The 21,517-nt window shown below is 40.1% G+C and overlaps 1 protein-coding gene across 7 annotated transcripts in view; it reads right to left on the bottom strand.

Moving 5' to 3' along the window:
• The window catches only part of si:dkeyp-72e1.9 (syntaxin-binding protein 4), a 90,075-nt gene that overhangs the window by 37,617 nt on the left and 30,941 nt on the right, over positions 1-21,517 (bottom strand). For 4 of the 7 annotated variants that reach the window (XM_037090262.1, XM_037090260.1, XM_037090261.1 and 1 more), the window contains exons 2-5: positions 12,704-12,777; positions 5,501-5,596; positions 989-1,058; positions 814-888 (exon numbers count right to left, since the gene is read on the bottom strand). In XM_037090262.1, coding sequence (XP_036946157.1) covers positions 814-888; positions 989-1,058; positions 5,501-5,596; positions 12,704-12,777 — 315 coding nt within the window. Of the gene's footprint in view, positions 1-813; positions 889-988; positions 1,059-5,500; positions 5,597-12,703; positions 12,778-17,511; positions 17,752-18,144; positions 18,719-21,517 lie in introns of those variants that run through there. The other 3 variants (XM_037090265.1, XM_037090263.1, XM_037090267.1) reach the window with 3 other exon arrangements.

The following is a 21,517-nucleotide window of genomic DNA, read 5'->3' as shown; positions in this document are numbered from 1 at the left end:
TTTACATTTACGGTATTTAGCAGACGCGTTTTGTCCAAGTGACAAGTTTTTTACAGTAAAGAATACTTACATACATTCATATACAGTGAATGAATGGCTGGTGGCTGCCATGCAAGGTGCTGACCAGCACATCCGGAGCAGTTTGGTCTGCGAGCCTCCAATGACAAGAAGTAGGCTCTAACCCTAAGCCACAGCCATTCAATTCAAAACACACAAGCACACTCCCTTGGTCAGTGCAGGCCTGCTGCACAGGAATGGACTGGTGACAAAATTCATACTCGTTGATTGTCTATGGAATGTGGCTGATTCGCAGCTGGCAGTGCGATGAGAGAGCTTGAAAGATTTTGAAAATTCATCAAGATGACTCACATCAAGTGTTAGGGAGACTTAAACTACATGTAGTTGAACTACATAGCTTAACTACAATTTGCTGTAACTGGTAGTTAAACTACATTCATATTTTGTGTGGCATCAAGTATTTCAACTACTTTTTGGGTCATTTTTTGTAGTTTAACTACTCGTTTACAAACTACAATTTTGGCCAATACAATATAAATTTGGGAAACTCAGTGTCACAATACATAGTGATAAAACAACAAGTAGGACAAGAATAACTTGAATACAACCAGGAAATACCAAAACAGGGCAACTGTGTTGTGGTGGCCATTTTTACACAAATAGGTTGCATGTACAGCAGTGTCCCTGCACCGTGTCTTGGATTTGACAGGAGAAACCTAATCACAACATTATGGATCACTTGACATTGTACCACTATATGAACGCATTGTAATATTAACACAGATATTTGCTTACTTTGCTTCCTCATCTCTGGCTATGAGAAGGCGCATGTGATTGGTTGCTGAGGCTGCTCTCAAGACATCCACAGCTCTGTAGAATAAACAGATACACAAAGACACATTGACATTACTGTTACAGCTCAGTCTGACAAGAAAATAAAACAATGACAAGAGCAGTAAGACTTGACTACCTTTCACTTGTAACGCCAACTAGACTGTCCCCGTTCACCTCCAAGATCTGGTCCCCGGGCATCAAGTTTCCTGTTAGAGGTCATAGAAATATTGATCATTAGTACACAGTGTCAGCCTGAAGACGTACTTGTAATACATTATCGTACAACAGGATATCATTTCTTTTTTTTCAACAATATATGGTCATATGACATACATGTTGGTTTTAAAGGCTGTTGGTTTGAAGGGATGTCATTTTCGGAACTGGAATACTTGTCCACATTACTGATGATTATTCATCAAAAATCTCTGTGTTCAAATTTTGTGAATGTGCCAGTAGTCATCTCTATAATATAATTCATTCAACGTCACAGTCCTGGTTCAGGAATATCCTTGCACACACTTGCATGGCTGGCTTGAGGCAGAAATTAGAGCTCCCAGGCTTCCAATGTATACGCTCACGACTGGAGTAATGAGAGGAACCTATATCAGACCCCAGCAGCTCAAAGCCTCTATGGAAGCATGTGCTGTATCTGGAGGAGAATGTGCCATCTGAATATAATATGCTGACATGGCAGTCGTTGGTAAGAAAGTGTAGAGCTTGTACCTACACTACATAAGGTTTGTTGGTTATTCTTGCTGATGATGTTATTTTCTTTCAATAGATTCTGTGCGCAGCAGGCAGCAAAAAGGGAAGCTGTAGACTGCTACAGTCTCCACACTGCCTCTGACTTTTCAACCAACTGAGTCTCTCCACTCCGGAAATATAATATGTAGTCTTTTGATGGAATTACAATTTAGCAGATCGTCACAATAATCCATCTGCTTCAAGGGCAAGAGGCTAACATCATGATGTAACAAAGCCCAGTGTGCTTATACCAGACCCTCAGTTTCCTTCAGCAGTCTGCAATAATGCATGGGGGGGTACCTTCCTCTTCAATCTGGCCTAGAGTGACTTGAAATGTCCACATTCACATCTTCTCCCTCCCATCTCACTCTTCTACTTTTTTGGTCAGTGATATCAGATTTTGGAAATAAGGATCAAATCTCTGTGTGACTGATTTCTATTCGTTGCAGCTGTAACACATTACAGCTCCATTTTTAAACATTTATCTAGTCTAGTCTTATCCAGTCAGACTCCAGTGAGCATAACTAAGAGTAATAAAAAAGAAAATAAGATCCACTGAAGTAGGAATGTGATATGGATCAGTGACAATGAAAACCAGAGACAGATAAAATGAGAGAATGCCTTTCCAGTGCCTGTGTCCACGTAGCATTTGCTTCGGCTAAAAAACAATGGTTGTGCGCTCAGGAGCGCTGAGACGAAGCGTTTGTGTGCTGAGAAAAAAAACGTGTGTTTCTTGTCTCTATGACAACAATATCTTGACAACAGCCATTGTCTGATCAGCACTGCTCATTTTCAGTTTGCGATCCATTTGTTTTTTATTTGACAAAGTTAGAAGGGTGTGGGTCCATCACATGATCTGTAGTAGACAAAAATATGGTGAATATTCTCGCTAAGGCCAGGAAACAGGCAAAGAGTGACATGGCATCACCAGCACCTTTCTAAAAAGTTGAGATATTTTAGTGGAGTGCACAGTTTAATGGCTGTACAAAAATGGAATCATCTGAGTATAAATTGGTTCCCTTTAATGCTCACCTTCACTTTATATTTGGTCTGCATGAGCTGGATTTTAGCTAGAAAAGTGAAAGTGGAATTATGGCAGAAAAACATCCAAATCAAAACAGAAGGAGACCATGTTTTCCCTGGTCACTGTCCCCAGGTAGTGGAACAACCGGAATAACTGTGGAAACTCTTCACTGCAAATGAAAAAGAACCCCGCTGATGGAGGAGGCAAAGCAGGTGAAAAGGGGCAGTGACAGAAACAAGAGTGAACAGAGGGACACTGGCTCAGTGGAGAGCACTCCTGTGCTGTGACAGCGTCTGCGCCCCCAGCTGATAGGCCTTTCCCCTTCCCACCGGGACTTGAGATGGTTCAGAACCATGCGTTCTCTGTACTAGATCATGAAGGAAAGTTGAAAAGCTGTCTAGTTCTACTTGAAGCTAACTTTTGGTTAGTTTAAATTTCATTAGGCTCACCATGACGTCCAGTGAGAACTCTAGCTGAGTGAGTTCCCAGTCTTAAGACTGCTCTGATGTCAGGAGCAGTAAAGTAAAAGCCTTTTGATCTTACAAAAGCACTATAAGGGAAGAATGTGGGCACATTTAAGTGAAGCATCTGTGGCGTTATCCTGACATTGTCCATTGTCCTGTTTACACTCAACAGACAACCTTCATCATTAGTCTGTATGGATCAAAAGGGTCCCACAAAGCAAAACAGTCCTCTGTTTCACCCTGACGTCTGTGCCCCGTATCCATGGCACTGAGATAGTAGGCCATAACAGTGTGGAGGTGTGTTTTATTCATGTTTTCACAGTCACATAAGAAAGGCACCAAAAATACTTGCTCTGTCACTCCACTGGTCTTCAGTCTGTCAGGATGTCCACTGTGTCCTGCACCCTCTCCAGTTCTATTCCTTATTCAAGTCATTCTCAGTTGTTCTAAAGATTTGCAGACCCCTGTTAGGCGCTAGAGGGTTAATGTGCATTTGTACAAGAGTACTGCACCAAGGTTTTCTGTAGGTGAACAGAAAGGTAAGTGGCAAGAAGAAAAGACAGGGTCTGTGTCCTTCAGGTCAAGGACAATGGACATCAGGTGTCTGATGTCAGATTCAAGAGAACCTGCACAGACTCCCAAAGCTGTTACCAACAAAAGTCCATTCATGAATCACACTTCATTTGATTTGCAAATTAGCTCAAGTTAACGCCTCAGTTAGTTCATACAGGGACAGGAGACTTCAACATCATATGCACACCCATTGCTGGGTGCTTTAAGGACAGTCACATTTAATACAGACCAATAACCCCTAATAAACCTGACACTCTATTATAGTCATCTGGTAAATCTGGATCCTCTGGTTCTACTAATTGACAGGTAAAAGAAACAGAAACAAGACTTAAGACTCAACTTGGACTTGGAAGTTAAAGATTCATGACTTGACACATTACTAAAATTGCTTGTCTGTGTTCATTTTATGATTTTCAGTTTGGGTTTTATTCCTTTTTTTAGGCCTTTTATGGATTGAGGTCTTTTTTATGCACAAAATAATGAACGTACATTTTGTTCTGTACATTTTACTGTGCGTTCTGAGCTAACAATACAATTCACTGTCACACTTTTAAACAGGTAGGATGAACAATAACATTATTATCAGACAAGTACTAAGAACTTTTCTTATCTCTCTATATAGACTGCTGGTGAGGCTGCAGTATCCAGGAGTTTTCTTTTTTTGTCTACCTTTTACATTGATTCAGGGAGAGTTCAATGAGAGCAATGCTATTCTAGGAACACTGTGATTATATTCACACAGTGACACATTCACACCTGGAAGCTTCAGCTCCACTGGAGGAGTCAGGGTGAAAGGCCTTGCCTAAGGGCACCTCAGTTGTGGTAATAAAGGAGCGGAATTGGCTTTTACTATCCCTTCCCATATTAATCCTGCCAGTAGGGGAATTTGACTGGTGACCCTGTGGTTACAAGTTAACTTGATTTGCCTCACTTGACTAGAATAAGAAAATGACTGCCGACTTGCTTGAGACTTGGACCAAATGACCCGAGTCACATGTCTGCTACAGTCAATGAAAATGAGAAAATCATGCAAGCATCTTTCTAAACCTCCTCTCCGACATGACGGGCTGTGCATATGGTTTGACCAGTTTTTTCAGCATTAGCTACAATTTCAGTTGACAAGTAGTATGTGATAAGCTATAAATAATATAATGAATAATTAGCACAGGAGCACTGCACAGATGCATCTAACAACCATTTAAAACACTTTGTTCTCAAAAAAGGAAAGTCAGTATCCTCAGACAAAACCCACTCTAAATATGAGTGACAACATAGTGCTGCTTTTTATTTTATTTTTCTTCATCTGGTGTATTTAATCTGCTTGTAGAAAATATTGTCATGGTGTCAAAACAAGAAAAAAGTGAGATAGTGTATGATGATGTAATTAGTCTGACTCACCCGTGACTTAGTTGAAAGATTGTCCAGCTTTAAAAACTTAGGATTTAAGGATGCCTATTTTGCTTTTATCAAACTGTGATAGAGGACCGTGTGTGTCGGATAAAGACTTGTGTGATGTATTTTAATCTTAAAGCCAGTGTAGTTGCATTATGAGGACAGAAGTTCACCAGAATTAGAGAGACATATAATACGACTCCATTTTAAATATATCCACAGTATTTTGAGTGACTAAAGTCACCTCTTTCACCACAGGTTTGAGCTGCTTTGGAGGGGAGGTGATAGGAGATAACACAGGACACAGCACCCTGAGGTGATGATCTATAGCTTCTTTTTCCATATTGTTCCTTTCATGGATTGTCTCTTTTGTCATACTTGTACGTTTTTGCACCTCTAACATGTTCGGATAATACAAACCAGCACAGAAGAAAAAAACATTACTCCTCACCGTCACTTGATGCAAGGCCACCTGGTAAAATCCGTTTGACATAGACTCCAAACTCTTCTCCGGTTAGTTCCTTCACACCACCAATCACTTTAATTCCTGTTGGAAGGAGAAGAAAACATTTTTTCTTGAGCAATGTTTGCAATAAAGTAGAGTTGAGGAGTTCATTTAAGACTTCCAAGATGTCATTTCATGTTGACTTTCAACCTGCCTCTTGACCTCACAATGCAATGGTCAAATCACTATCCAGTTGTCTCTCTAACTAATATCACAGTGTAGAGTGTTCCTGTCTCTGGTAGCATGCACTGTATGACTGAAACCACCGAGCACAATAAAGTCTTCAGATTTGTGTCACAAATGTATGACACTGTTTATTTAGATTAATTAAACCTGGAAGTCACAAATACGTCACTAGGTATAGACACTTTTCCAGGTTCCACAGTGAAAATCTAGTCAACTCCAAATGGTACAAATGCTAATTGGAGTACATAAATGAATAATAAGAACTTGCTACAGATGGGATTTTATATCTTGTGCTCTCAGGGGACTGAGGGTGAGGTCATTTCTCAGCAGCTGCCATTTTATTGGTACATTGCTGACAGAAGAGGACTGAGAGGGTCACAGAAGTCAGATCCAGTCATTCTTTGACTGGAGGGCCTTCGTCTCCGAGAGCCCGAACTAGTATTATGAAAAAAAGGTTCTGGCTTGTTTGTGCGTCTTTAAACAAATCGCAATTGTATCCATCGACGTCAACCATAGGATGCAGTGACAGTGCCGCTGCAAAATAGCGTCAGCAAATCAGCAAAAGTGAAGGTAGTAGCTGCTTGTTTATGTTCACGCTGTTAACAGGTTAGTATTACAATGACTTGCCAGTTTCAGCGTGAAGGTTGCCAGCTCAGATGTTGTTGTAGCGATGGGAATTTCAGAAACACTACACACAGATAGTAGAAGGAAAGGATGATATGGGCGCACAATGACAGGCTCAGTCTACATCTGGTAAGTCAGACTACAAGGGCCATTACTGGCAACAGCGTTTCAATGACGGATGTCCAATCCTTTGTGTCCCATGATCCAGGATTTAGTTTCAAAATGTTTGGCTTGTTTCGTCTACATAATATGGCTTTATAGCTGTTCTTTAAGAGGTTATAGTGCAGCTACAGTGGCTTGATGAGTGGGTTTTGTAGCTGATTTGCATTTTCTTACAAGCTTCTGATGCTGATGGAGTTTGTTGATTGTGAGGGCCGCGTTATGCCAAACATGGTCACTGATCTCACAGCAACGAGGAGCCTCAAATTTTGCACAGAAAACCTGTACAGTCCAAACAAAAATCTAAATACATGAAACAAATTACAAGCACAAGCTGGCCTGATCGTGTACAATACATCCATTTAGTGTTGGGTGCTAGCTTACTCTAATCTGTAAATAAGAATGTACACAGTAAGTACCTTCGGTGGGACTTCTGTTTACCCTTAATCAGCCTCAGTTTCCAATATGTCTAGGAAGCGCAAGTTTATCAGACTCGAGGCAACTCAAAGTGCTTAACAGAAGATTAAAGGACATTCAAAATTGCATTTAAATTAAAAACAAGTAGGAAGACATCGAGAAATGAAAACTTTAAAACACGTTAAGAAATAGGAAAGTAAGCTAAAATAGAAAAGGTTGAAAAGAGACAAGACTAGAAAATGAAAGTCTCAGTACAGTTAAAAGCCTTGACATTGCCTCAGTGAAAGGCAGTGGCAAACAGAAAGTTTGCAGTTTTCTGGGAGTGTGTTCCAGATATGTGGCATAATAAGTGAGGGCTAATTCTCCATATTTTGACTCCAGGGACTGAAAGGAGACATGTTCCTGGCGCCCTCAGAGGCCTGGATGGTCTACCTTGCAGTTGGTAAATCCTTAAGCTATGTTTAAAGTACACCCATACCGTTTTTTACAAACCAAATATGAGCATTTTTATTTGTGTACTTGCTATCAGTAAATGGCATTTTATATTGACCAAAAATCCAAGTGACTCTGGGGGAACATTCATTAACTCTTAGAGAGGCCATGTGTAGTACGTATATGAGTTTCTCTGTCTCCGGGTCACTCGTCTCTCTGTCTTCTCTCCCTGTTTCGCTCACTCGTCTTTCCATCTGTCACTCGCTTTACACCTCTTTCATCTGTCTGTATTCAGAATCGTGTTGTTTATCGCCTGGAATGCACAGATTTGATTGGCTGAGTAGCATCACATGGGATGCTTAACTTGCATGCAATTGGTCTGTGGATTTCCTGATCTGCTAAACCAGTCAGCGGCCCCGCTCAAAAAAGAAGTGCCCCGTCAAAATTTTAAATTCTTAAATAATTTATTTATACAGGTCCAGGTCCATATGAGGCGGCGTCTGGGTCCAGACTTGTATCACGGTCTGTCTGTCCAAAACGACAACAAGAAATTACAAGCCGCCTTCTGATTGCAGTCTTCAGTTTCACGCAATGTATGGCTTAATGCAACAAAGTAATACCGATGTGTGGCATCAGTGAATATTTGCGAGTACGAGTATGTGAACACAGAATTGACCCAATACCCAATGTCAGTATCGTATCGGTGCATCCATAGTTCAAAGGTTTAACTTGTTTTATACAGCCAAAATTTGAAGACAGCTCCAAAAAGAAAAAATGAAGTGTTTTATGATGAGTTAATGAGGCAATTAAGCTGGTCTTAGTTCAGCTAAGGAGAGGAACTTGAAGTCAGGCAGTGTACAGTTGTATTTTTATGTATGTAGAAAAAAAAAAATCCTCGGTTCCCAGTTTACAATTCATTAATACAGCTGCAGTCAGTTGGTTGAGAACACAGCCCCTCCTGCTAAAACACACTGTACGGCTGTAGTGGCCACTACACCATTTAGCTGATGGACAAACAGAGTGATGTATAGTATAAATAGACACAAAATGGCTGAACTGGCAAATGTTGGCCTATCCATTCTATGAGCATATTCCTGCTAACACTGAACAGAACACACTCAAATCAGACAGTCTCTTTATTTCCCTCAGATATCCTCTCACAGACATGTTCTATCACTGTACTTGGAGTATATACATAACAAGTGACTATGGCCTGAAGCTGGTAAAGTGTCCTTCATCTAACCATTAGATCAGGGCTTCTTCAGCTTAAGGCTGCTGTTGGCCTGTTACCACAGAGACAAAATGGTAACGCTAATTGGGTCTGGAGCAAAGTGGCGCATGTTAATTATCGCCTGTTGGAAGAATGGGCTTATAAAAGTTCCCTGACTCAGTCCTCCCTCTCTTCTTACTCTTCTCTGAGGAAAACAGTCTCTTGTTCTTTTGTTCAGCCTCAAAGCGCTCTCCTCCCCCCTGCCTCCCATCAGATAAGAAAAACATAATTCTAATGCATAAACAGCTGGAGCAAATATAAAAGACATGTCTCTCTCTCCCTCCTGCTCGGCTTCACATTTTGTTTTCCGAGTCATTATTTCCTGCTCATGATGTGTCAAGGGCATGTTTGTTTCAAGGATTAAATGTTCCAACACTTTAAGACCTTGCAAAGATCTTAAAATTCAATGTGATAAAAAAAAGGCATAGTTGCCTCTAAAAATGGTTTATGATTCCCTAAACATTATATAATAACATTAAAAAATAGCATATTTAGTAAACTACACAGTGCCATTTCTGGATATCACAGGACTGGATATACAGTGTGCACCACAGACCAGCTCTGCTGCAGTGGAGGCTTCAGATGTACGCCTGTAAGTAAGGGGTCTTTAGGCTGTATGTAATGGAACACTATGTACACTTGCGCATGCTTAAGTTGGGAGACTATAAGCTGCTTTGCTTCTCACCTGTGTGCTGCTTTCAGTAACGTGAGCCCACACACACACACACACACACACACACACACACACACACACACACACACACACACACACACACACACAAACACACAAACACACACCCACACATCCTCAGGCTTTCCCCCACCTCTCTCCTCATGCTTTGCCTATAGTTGCTATTTAAACACATAATCTTCATGTTATCACTTCAAGTTCATATGGTATATGCAGAAGTCACTTCCCATTGTCCAGCCCTGATGAAAAGTCTGGAGACAAATTGCATCTTCTTATTTATTTATTTATTTATTTATTTTTTCATAATTGACCTAAAAAGTTTCCTGATTTCTTATGTACTGTTATCGTTATGCGCGAAGTGCTTGAGTGCTTTGAAAGACGCCTTTAAATAAAATACATTATCATTATTATTATTATTATTATTATTATTATTATTATTACTACAACAATAATAATAATAATAATAATAATAATAATAATAATAATCATAATAATAATAATAATAATAATAATAATTCAAGCCTTTGTGTCCACCTGTTACTCCCAACCATTTATGCTATGCATGTTATTCTTCTTATTGATAATTGTTGTAATGTAGGTTCAGACATCCATGCCAGCCATATCTCAGCTACTGAATGCAATACAAATATTGTATTCTGGAGAATACTTGCAAATGTTTCCTCTACCTCAACTCATTGTTCAGTGCAACACTGTTATGAAGAGCTGGAGTAAAGTGAGGAAAATCAAATGTTTAAATCCTGTCCAAACCTTCCAGCAACACCGGCAGCCTCTCTTCATGGTCACCAGACCGCATTTATACTGTGCCTCTACCCAGAGTGCTTTAGAATGCATCTCACATTCACACCCTGATAGTGGTGAGCTACCATGAAAGGAACTGGTCTAACCACCAGGAGCATGTATAAAAAATACTATACTCTAAATATTTAATAGGAAATCCAGAGAGCTGTGATGTGGGCTGTATTTTCTCAAAACAGAGCTGTTCAGCTGTCAAACATGTTCCAACTGCTAATTTGAACGTATATTGTGTATAAAAACTCTGTAAGAGTAGTGCAACATGTGCAGCTGTATTATGTAGGGATTAATACAAATATATATTCTAACTCATCTATAATTGGCTACAGATGTTTGGATGTTTATATCTGTGAATATACTCCCACTTGTGTAAAGCAGTTTGAGTGTGATTGTATTCATGTGTATATGGGCTGTTTGTCCTTGCGTAGGCACAAGCTCCACCAGCACGCTGATGTAGAAGTGAAGTAAGGATAAAAACAACAGCAGCTCCCTGCATTCTTAACCAAGCTGAGTTAAGTGGGTTAGGGCTTTGCAACATGACCTACTTCCCCTGTCAGGCAAACACACAAGGATACCTACTCTGCATAGAAAAGCCCTTCAAAAGTCGGATTTGAATTATTTCAGCTGTTAAAACCAGGCTCCATTGCCAGAGAGTAGTCATTATGTTGTTAGTTTACACTGAGCATGTCATGTGGACCGTGAAGTAGTAGACGTTTGCCTATGACTAAATGTACCAGGGGTGTGGGATCACTTTTTGACGAGATGTCACACCAGTTATATCTTACAATTGCTATGAGATATCTACAAACACAATGAGCTGCTATGAATAGTTAAAACTGCAATACTGGCAGCACACAAAATCCAATAAATAAATAAAACTAATATCTTGAATATCTAATATCTTGACTGAACAGGACCTCAGTTTTGTGCCACTGCCCTTTGGATTAAAAGCAGAGAATTTTAAAGGACCTCAGTTGGATGAGGTCTGGAGTATAGTTAAAGCTGGCTTTGCCTTGCTATGCTGATAAACTGTAGCATATAGCATCTCGAGCTGGGCAATATAAACGTTATATACTGTTACCATGATATGATGCTATATACCGCCGTAGATATTAACACAATATGAAATAAGGGTTGTCTTGTTCGTGTTTTAAAGGCTGCATTATGGTTAAGTACTGTCATTTTCTGACCTAACCAGACTGTTCCACCTGTTCTAACACTTGCCTTTACCCACTTAGTCATGATATCCACATTACTGATGATTATTTATCATAAATTGAATATGGAAGTATTTGGTCAAAAATACTGTGATTTGATGCTTTAAGCGATGCCATTATCAACTAAAGATTTGAGTTGGTAACACCTCAAAGGTAACTACAATTATCTGAAGATATATCATTTTTGACATTCTGACATCTATGTATAGCAGATATCGCGAGATATCTTCTGAATTCGGCATGATAACCAGCTAGCTAACCGGCCTGTCCTAATCCAGATATTTTGTGCCTGTGCTTTAAACAGCAACACTACACCAGCGCTCTGAGCTCCCACTCTGGACCATTAGCTGCGAGGCTAAAAGAGCTAACAGAAGGTACATATAGCAGCATCTCTCAAGTAATATACTGCAACATGTGGCCAATTGTTACATATTGCACCTTAATCGTAGCATTTATGAGGTGCTTTTGAGGACATACCATACTGCCCTAAAAGCATCCCAGTGAAAGAGGGCACAACATGTAACACAGTGGTATGAGTATCTAGCCAATATAACAGGGGCTATACTAACTGTACTAACAGTACTAACTGCGTTTGTACAATGTACAACTTCAGTCTCAGCCCTCTCATCGACCTGATCTCCAAATCGCAAATAAGAGAGCAAATAATGGGCTTACATTCATCTGTTGGACACAACCACCATGTTTTTTTTTTTTTTTACTGTAGTAGTTATATAGTAACAGTTGTTGCAAGTTATCAAAATAACTTGAACTTAACCTCTATACATGTTCTTATGACCTCATCCCTCCACATCCTGTCACATTAACAGTAATGTTGATATTTAGAGTTGTTCTCAGGTTATATTCTACATTTGTTAATGCACACTGTATGTGTTAGTGTTAGGATGACATAGAGGTCAATACGAGTATTTAGTCATACTATCTGTTCAGCTTTTTGTGCCAAATTCATGATGTGTTAGTTGTTCATAGATTTCCATGGATGATGTTGGTTAAGTTTTTTACTTTCTGTATGGAATTCATGCATGCAGCTCAGGTGAAATAGACTAAGTTTCGTCTGTGTCTTTTGTTAGCTGTGTTTGACTAACAAATTCAAATTCAAATTCAGATGGCTTTATTGGCATCATGTAACATTGACTAACAATCTGTACTTTTCTGTCACCCAGTAAATGCTGGCAGTGCCCCCCGACAACCATGAACTATATAAGCAGTTATAGACAACAAGCAGCGAGAGAGATGAAGAAAACAACGTTTCAACTTGTTTGCTTTGAGAAATCTTTACCACGGGGGTTCATTCATAGTGGCTGAAGAAAGAAATAACTTACCCAGGCCATTCTCACAGTCTGTAAACTCCATGGAATGAACAGCTCGGTCTACTCCGTATGGACCCATTAGTGTCCTGTTAGAGATGAAGGGGAAGAGGGAAAAAAAGGAGAAACAATGAGGAGAAAGGAAGGAAAAGACAACTCGTGTGAGGAGTGCTTAAAAGGAGTTTGACTTGAGAATACAGAGCCTTACAGTACATATCTCTCTGAGAATCTTTCACATCGGGGACACTTGACACCCTGGCAAGCACTGCAGACATTCACTTTTAAAAGAACAGTGTCTCCCATACACCTATGAAATACTTGTGACTATTGAATGCACAAATAATTCGAAAAGCTGTCATTTTTAAATTGTTTTGTTTGTGTAGTATAAAGACTATGCTGAAGGAGTCCAGTGGCACATTGTTATCTTTTATCAGTGTAAGCAGATAACAGACTCATGTAGGTTGTCAGTCTTTTATGTTTGTGCAACTGCCAAATCCACTGTATGTTGGAATGGGTCAAGAGCAGAGCACAAGCTGTCTACCAAATCCGGACTACATACAAATTCTAACTAGGTTTTGAGTCTGTCACACTGTAGAAGCACACTCAACAGAGTCAGTGTGCACTCTAGACAAGCTTTTTCAGTACTGAGTCTCCCAAGATTCAACACACAATGGAAATGCAGGAAGGTCACATGTGCTAAAGATTAAAAGTAATTGTCGACGGGGTAACGACAGCTATTGTACCAAGTGTATAACAGTTAAGTATTCTCATTTCTTGTATACAAATTGCAAGTAGTATACTTACAATATTCTACAAGGACTACATGCTGTATACAATACCACCAGCATCTTGCAGCTAAGTGTCGTGAGTTTCAGTTCTCTCGACATAACGTTTTGGCTCATCGTTGCGGAATAAAAGGGTAAAGTGTGCATATTAAATGGAAGACTTAAAGCACTTCACAACATATGCCAAGTTCATACACCCACACACACACACACACACACACACACACACACACACACACACACACACACTGGTGGCCGATTATGTACATTGAGCCAGCAAGGAGCAATTCAGTCTTCACTATCTTGCCCAAGGACACTCTGACATGCATCGCACCACCAACCCTCCGATGATTGGATGACCTGCTCTGCCTCCTGAACCACGGCCAGTAAAACAGTCCCTGTAATTCCTGGGCTAATATACAGTAAGTCTTTCTGGTGAGACTACTGTTTTGTTGACACTATCTGACATAAGTTGCAAAGATGTGTAAATATACACATCTGGATGCATGACTGAATAAGAAATATTCAAAGCATGTGGCTCCTCCAAGTACATTTTTAACATTAGAGCATCCAAAAACTGAAACCTGACTGTACAGAATATATTCCATTTATAGCTTTTTCAGTGTGATGGTTTGTGATTGTGTGTGATGGTATGTGTGTGTGACGGTGTGTGTGTGTGGGTGTGTGTGTGTGTGCGTGTGCGTGTGCTGCTGCCACCTTATACACCAATCCATCCGGAATAAAAAAGCACATGAAAAAGCTAGCAGCTATCCTTTTCCAGGTAATAAGGTAACAGAATCTCATCATAGAAACGGTCCTCTCAAACAAAACAAACATAACATAATTAGCCATTGGTTGTTTATACAGAATTAGTCTAATCTGATCTTCTGATCTTGTCCACACTTTTGCAAAGAAGTTAAAAACCCTGGTCAGACTGCAGACTTGGTCAGATGTCCTGTAGTAGTTGTTTGCGCACGACGTGCGTGATCAATGACAAGGCTGCAGGTATCGACAATCAATGTCACCTTGCTGACAGAGGCACTATTTTTAAATGAATCCTTCATTTTAAGATTGATATTCAGATTCATACATTTTAAGATGTTTTAAACGATTTAGATTTGAACTCAACAGTGATGGATAGTCTGATATGAGGAACTGCAGAAGTGAATCATTTCAGGCGTGAACTCTTCTTTGATTTCTGCTTTAGTGTTCTGGATAAAGGTACAGAAAATAAACCCCAGGACATGGGCAACAGTTAACTGAGCTGGAATAAAATGGCAAATCTAAGTCACTAAAAAGCTTCTTGGTCAGTGCTCTCACACACTGTACTGTGTGTAATCTCTTGAAGATGAGGTTGGCAGAATTTACTGGAGCATTACATAACAGTGCAGCACAAGAAGTGCCCAGTCTGGTTTTGCCCAATATTCCTTATTCCTAATCCAAGACCATCCATTTGCTCCGACTATACACAACAGAAGATGGTGTAAAACACTGGAGATTACCAACACAAACCAGTTCACACTTGATTCTGTTCTTTGTCTACAATTATTATTGGCAACACTTTGTTGGTCAAATTAAGAGATTATGGTGATCATATTTTGGAAACACTGAAATGTTCCACACGGAAATATTCCCACTTTGGAAGTGACAACAGTTTCCTGTCTTGTTGCCACGCACATGACAGGAAGGATTATCAATATTTCATCTGCAGAGGGCTCATCAGTAACAACAGGGCACCCCCACTGCTGTCAGTGAAACAATGAGGCTAATTGTAGACACAGTCAACTTAAAATGGAGCCAGACACTGCAGCAGAATGTACTATTCATAAAATCTGAGGACAGGAAGAAGTGTGGAGGAGTATTCTATACTACTGATGACCTGTAAACACACGACCTACACGATTCTCTCAGTTCATGTGCAGGTTACCTAAGTGCCATACTTTTCACAGGCGATCACCATTATCACATCATCTTTTCACAGTTTCTTATTACATTTTTGGGTTCCATTTTTGATTTGTTACTGTACGCACAGTCACAAATTAAACACACACTATTTCATTTCAGGCATAAGAGGTCTCTAAATCAGAGCATTAAGACATAAGTAATGTTAAGTCATTGGAGTCTTGCAAATGACAATCTATATGACTATTCATGTAACCAATGTAGACTAAATTAATAAATAAACTCACATACTGTCCTGTGTTGTTGGCAGGGTTGTAGTACTAAAACATTAAGTTGGTAAACTGTAAGTGGCTGCTTCTATAAAAAAGGTCAAAAATAGGGTTTCTATACTTTCATTTCAAAAAGTTGGGTAAACTGAGTTTTTGTGGTGAAGCCCCACTCAAGCCATGGCTGTTTGCAGTTACTGCTCTGACGTGAAGGGAAACGTATCTAGGTCATTAAAACCCACCACCAACCCTATAACTCACGCCAGTCAACAGAAACATGAATGTGCTGCCATGCAAGGCAGAGCATAAGATGAAAACAATCAAATCCTTACCCACACAGCGCTCTATCTCCACCATATGCAGCAGTCTAAATGTGCTTTCATTGCAAAGATGGTACAAGATATCTTTAAATAATCCAATCAAGGTTTTTTTTTTTTAAATAATCAAACGGAAATGTTGAGCATTGCATGTCTGAAATGCCTCTGGCACTGCTTAAAATGCGGGAATCGATAAGCCAAGCGCACAAGTCTATTCACCGGTCCGATACCACGTAATTTATTTATTAGACAAGGGACCCTGCTACTACACAGCAGTGTCCTGTACACCTGCATGTGTATAACATCTGTACACCTGCACCTGTATAACCACAAGCACATCCATGATAGAGCATCCACACAAGGTTAGAAACTAATACATAGCTGTTAAATAATAATAATAATAATAATAATAATAATAATAATAATAATAATAATAATACACAATAAACAAAAAAAACATCTAATGCTCCAAGCAGCTCGTCCTGCGTAATCCAAGTCTCCAGAAGCGCCAAAATCCCAAATTGATTTTGTAAAGATGTTATTTACACCCTCAACACCCGGTCGAGCTCGTGCACCCACTTCAGATGATGCATCTGCTAATGCTTTTAGCCTAGTGGCTACAGTGAACATATACGGTATAAATAACATTTTCAAAATCCATCTGGGCTCTCTGGGTTTCTGGAGACATGGATTATGAAAAATTATGTTTTGTTCCTCAGTTTTTCTAATGTTTTATAACAAGTCTCCAGCTACTTCAGTTTTTTTAGGGGAACGCTGCAATGCTGTTTTGCCATGAAGTGCCAGAAATGAAAACAAAACTTCACCTGCCTTTCCATCAGCGTGGAAGGACGAGATAATGAGCGTATAACTCAAATTTCAAGCCAAACTGTCAAACATTTTATGGCTCTGGTTTCTCAAATGATCTGCATTTTCTCCTCTTGCATTTTAATTTTCAAATTTTGGTGAAACATCTTTTACAAATATTAAAAAGGGTCTCTGTGTAACACATTTTAACTAAGAATTTTACAATACACAATATTGGTGAGGTAATAAAACAAAACTCCCAGATATGTGTTTTTCCATAAGTGAATAAACAAGCTGTTCTTGGATGAATACATAGTCCCAGAACACTGTTTGAAGCTAGAAAGGTGGCAGGGTCCGCCACATGTAAACAAAGTAAAGCCGTATAAACTGTGTTGGAAACAGAGACAGCTTTCATATTTAGTTTCTTAAGACAGAAAAAAATGAAGTCAATAAAGATCTTTCTCCGCTCATTAACATTTCTGCCCCAAAGCTACAGAGTACTCCTTTAATCGATCAAATAAACAGCGGGATCATCAATCATCAAATAATTGGTAATTGTTAGTTCGTATAAATAAGGGCTGATAGACAGGTTTACAGGTTTACCATCGAAACATTTGCACCTGCTAAAATACGACAGGAGGAGAGACGCCGGGGACACGTGCTGATGGTTCAGCAGCCTGTAGCTGTTATGTGGCCACCAGGGAACCACTAATCAGTGGGAGATCACTGAGAGCATGTGGAGCCCTGACCTCTGATATAGATTCAAACGATGTTCATCACTTTAATTCGCTCATCTGCAGCCCACATCAACGGCACGGTGAAACTTTTGGAGGAGACAGTATAGATCAGCTGTAGGCTCCATGGCTGATGTCACACAGGCAAACAGAGAACAACCACCACCCGCGCGCTCGCGGCGCACGAGCGACACAGACGACAGATGGAGGTCCGTCCTGTGCCGAGGGTCACCCACCGAAATAAAAGCAGGAGACACAGACGCTTTAACCAGGTTGCTCTACCTACACACAGAATCTGTTCCTCTGAACATCCACGAGGAGTAAAGACATTTGAACACACAGCCCCTCCGCCGTCAGCGAGCTGTGGTCAAACACAAGAAAACGCTGCGTTCACTGGTTGAGTGCTTCGCGCCAACCGCAGCCTACTTTAACGAAATGAAATGTAACACCGCTGTTTCCCCTCACACACAAACCTGTGCACCCTCCTGTTCTCTCCTACAAACACGGCCAGTAAACATCACTCCGGCACCACGCTGCAACACACACACACTCAACACTTCACAAAAGTAGGCGAGGGTCGCACAGTGTTCCGAACACACACACACACACACACACACACACACACCTCCCGGTAATGTCTTCATTTACCTGCTAATGATGACAGCTCCTTTATACATGACTGAAAAGGTTGGCATGTTGACATTCTCTGGTAGGAAGGTAGGTCGGTCGGTCGGTCCGTCGGAGCTTGCCCAGCTTTCAGCCTTCAGCCAGCAGCCACATGCTGGTGTGTCTGCACAGACAGGCAGCCTCTAATTCCAGCTAACCAGACCGTCCCGCTCCAACATCCCCACCTTCACCCTCAGATTTTAATCTCTTACATAACCAAAGTCGCCAAAAATTAGAAAAAAAAAGCAAAAACAACAACAACAACAACAAAAGTCACAGGAAGTACCGAGAAACTGGAAATGTTTCTTGCCAAGGTTTATCACACAGTTTCAGAGAGAAGCTGTCATCTTTCTGTCTGTTCCACTACAGACAGTTTATGTGGCGCTTCAAACCAGAGCTCAGGGTGGATGAGAAGGGAACATATATCCGCAGCAAAGCCCTCCATTTTAAAGAATTATTGTCAGTGATTACTGGAAAATTTCCTGTTACAGTAAGTAGGCTATGGGATATATTTCACCAGCTCATCATTAGGATACATTACAGTACAGAGCACTGTTATCCCACAGCACTGACAACTATACAGCCAAAGACAATTCAAACAGCGGGAGGGCTTGGATGCATAAACACATTAATGCATAAGTGCCCCGCTCTCCATTTAGAAACAGCATTTTAATCCTCAGTTGACATCCATTACTTAGCGTTGTCATTTGTTGTTCAAACCTCTGAGCATCTGTGGTGCATTGCGTCCTGCTCAGGCTGCAACTAATAGTTATCTTTCACTGTCAATCAAGGTCTTTAATAAAATAAAATGTAAAAAATGATGAAGTTACCATCTCAGTGTGTGATGATGTTTACGTTATGATGCTGAATTTTGTGTTATATGTTGCTTCTCTCTTGATTTATAGTACCTCCTTAAAGTTACTGGATTTATCTCATAAATTAATTCCATGAGGGAACTTAGGTTTCCGACCTTGGGATCCTCAGTGGAGCGCAAGACAGACCTGGGATCAGATCACAAGACAGAAAAGAAGAAAGAAAACTAGAATGGCACAGTACAGTGCATACCTACACCAAGTCCCAACACTCCTAATCCAATATCAAACCCATCACTGTTGAAGTGTATTTGAAGATCACCAGATCCAGGATCTGTTTCAAACTGTACACACTCATAGATACCAGCTACCTAATTACACCTGATTTTTTTTTTTTTTTTTTACATCCATGCCTTGTGGCGGCGATTAAAGTGTCACACTGAGCCAGACACTGGACCCCAAATTGTTCCCAATAGGCAGGCTAGCATCTTATGAATGGGTGAATGAGAGGCAACATGTAAAGTGCTCTGTCTGTGTAATTAAAGTGTTAAGAATTTAATCAACCTGGGCTTTAGAGGAGTGGTGTTATATTGTCAAAATGTTCTTCTAATACAAATGTACACACCTCAAACGTGTGAATATTAAAGTTTCAGAATGCACATAAACATGAGCCAGTGACAACTTTACTACACAAACAATCATATATATATATATATGTATAGGTCCATGTACAATATATAAATAATGCAAACATGAGTAACCAACCAACAATCAAGCTAAATTCATGTGAACATTTCCTAGAATACCACAAGATCAGCGTAGCCTCGTAATCCCTGGCATACAGGCAGAAGAAATGTTTGCCAGCAAATTAAGATTAATTGGCTGTGAAACAGTTGAAGACATACCTGGCAAACCCCAGAGGCACTTTCAGCCTCTGGAACATGTCTGCTTCTGTGGAATACCCTGAAGGTCTGACTCTTGTTTTTAACATTGGTTCTGCATATTCCCCCGTAGTGATGCACTGCCAAGTCTGTCAAGCACATACTGTACGGAGAGTGCCAATTGATGAAGAGATGATAAGCTTATGGCAAAAGGATAATACACACAAATCCGTATGGCACAACAATGTGCTAAATATAGGCCTTTAAGAGGGCTACTCAAGAGCCAGTGCATAGTATACTGTATTTTTCCTACTATTCATTTTTTTACACTATATTTTTACATGGTTAGAAAACGGTTTATTTTGGCTTGCTTTGGCTCACAGCTGTTAAAACTGTGCGAAGTTCTCTGAACACACTACCTGGGTGAACACTCTAGTTGACTCCCCTTTTCAGGCACAATGTTGTGACGTGTGTTAAGTTAAAGGGATTTTCCGGCGTAAGTATAATCCATGGTCAAACACACTGTGACACCGAGTAAGACCCCCCCCTCGAGAGATCAAGTTTGCCGACCGCTAGCTTATGTAGTTTTAGCAACCTCAGAAAAGACCGCAAGATAAAACTACATAAGCTAGCAGTTGGAAAACTCGATCTCTCGAGGGGGGTCTTACCCGGTGTCACGGTGTGTTAGACCATGAATTAAACTTATGCCGGAATATCCCTTTAAGGCCATTGGCTTGTTAATATTTTTTCTGCGTCTCTGTCAAGCAGCTTGTACACTGTTCAGTAGTCGCTGAGTCTGAAAAAGAGACTGATGTTAAAGATATTTAAAAAGCGACTGCTCTTCGTGGCTTCTGTGTGGTCTGAGCCTGGCAGCTGTGTGAAAGGTACTGTGCATGTGGAACTCTTAACGAAGATCAGAAAGATGTGAGATGTCTCCCGCCTTAGCAACTTCTGTTATTAGTTCAGAGTTCTAATTCAGATTGAGACATTTTAAAACAATGTTAATGTCTACTGGATGTTTTCCAGTTTCCTATTTCTACTGTTCCCTGTTTTTTTCAGGGCGTTCATGATGATGAGCAGGACACACAGGGGAAAAACAGAAAGGCACTGGCAATGTGAAAGGACTTTATTGCTGATTGCTGTTTATATATGCTAGTTTCGGAGTAAAATTGATTGATTGATTGATTGATTGATTGGTTGATTGATTGATTGATTGATTGATTGATTGATTGATTGATTGATTGATTGATTGATTGATTGATTGGAATTATTGAATGATCCATTTTCATTTCTTGAAGATGTGGAGGTGAAGCACCACAGCTATGTTGGCAAAATTGTGCCTTGTGAACAAGAGAAACTGTTGGTATCTAATGTGACGACCACTTGCCTCATGCAGTGTGACACATATTCTCATGGAGTTGATCAGGTTGTTGATTGAGACCTGTGGAATTTTGGTCCACTCCTTTTCAGAATCTGTGTGGAGTTGCTAGATATTGCCAGGAAGAGAAACACAATATCGTACAGGGACAGGTAACTATCGACAAGATTAATGGCTTATGTGCTTTAAGCCAAAAGAATTGTCCTTTCTTTTGGTCACCATATTCTGAAAAGTCAATGAGAATAGCGCAAAGTAATGTGTTTTAGCTCTGTTCTGACTGTAAA

This window comes from Acanthopagrus latus, chromosome 23 (genome assembly GCF_904848185.1).
Source record: "Acanthopagrus latus isolate v.2019 chromosome 23, fAcaLat1.1, whole genome shotgun sequence".
NCBI classification, from domain to species: Eukaryota; Metazoa; Chordata; class Actinopteri; order Spariformes; family Sparidae; genus Acanthopagrus; species Acanthopagrus latus.
The sequence above is the reverse complement of the archived record's forward strand: the minus strand, read 5'-3'. Positions and strand labels throughout refer to the sequence as shown.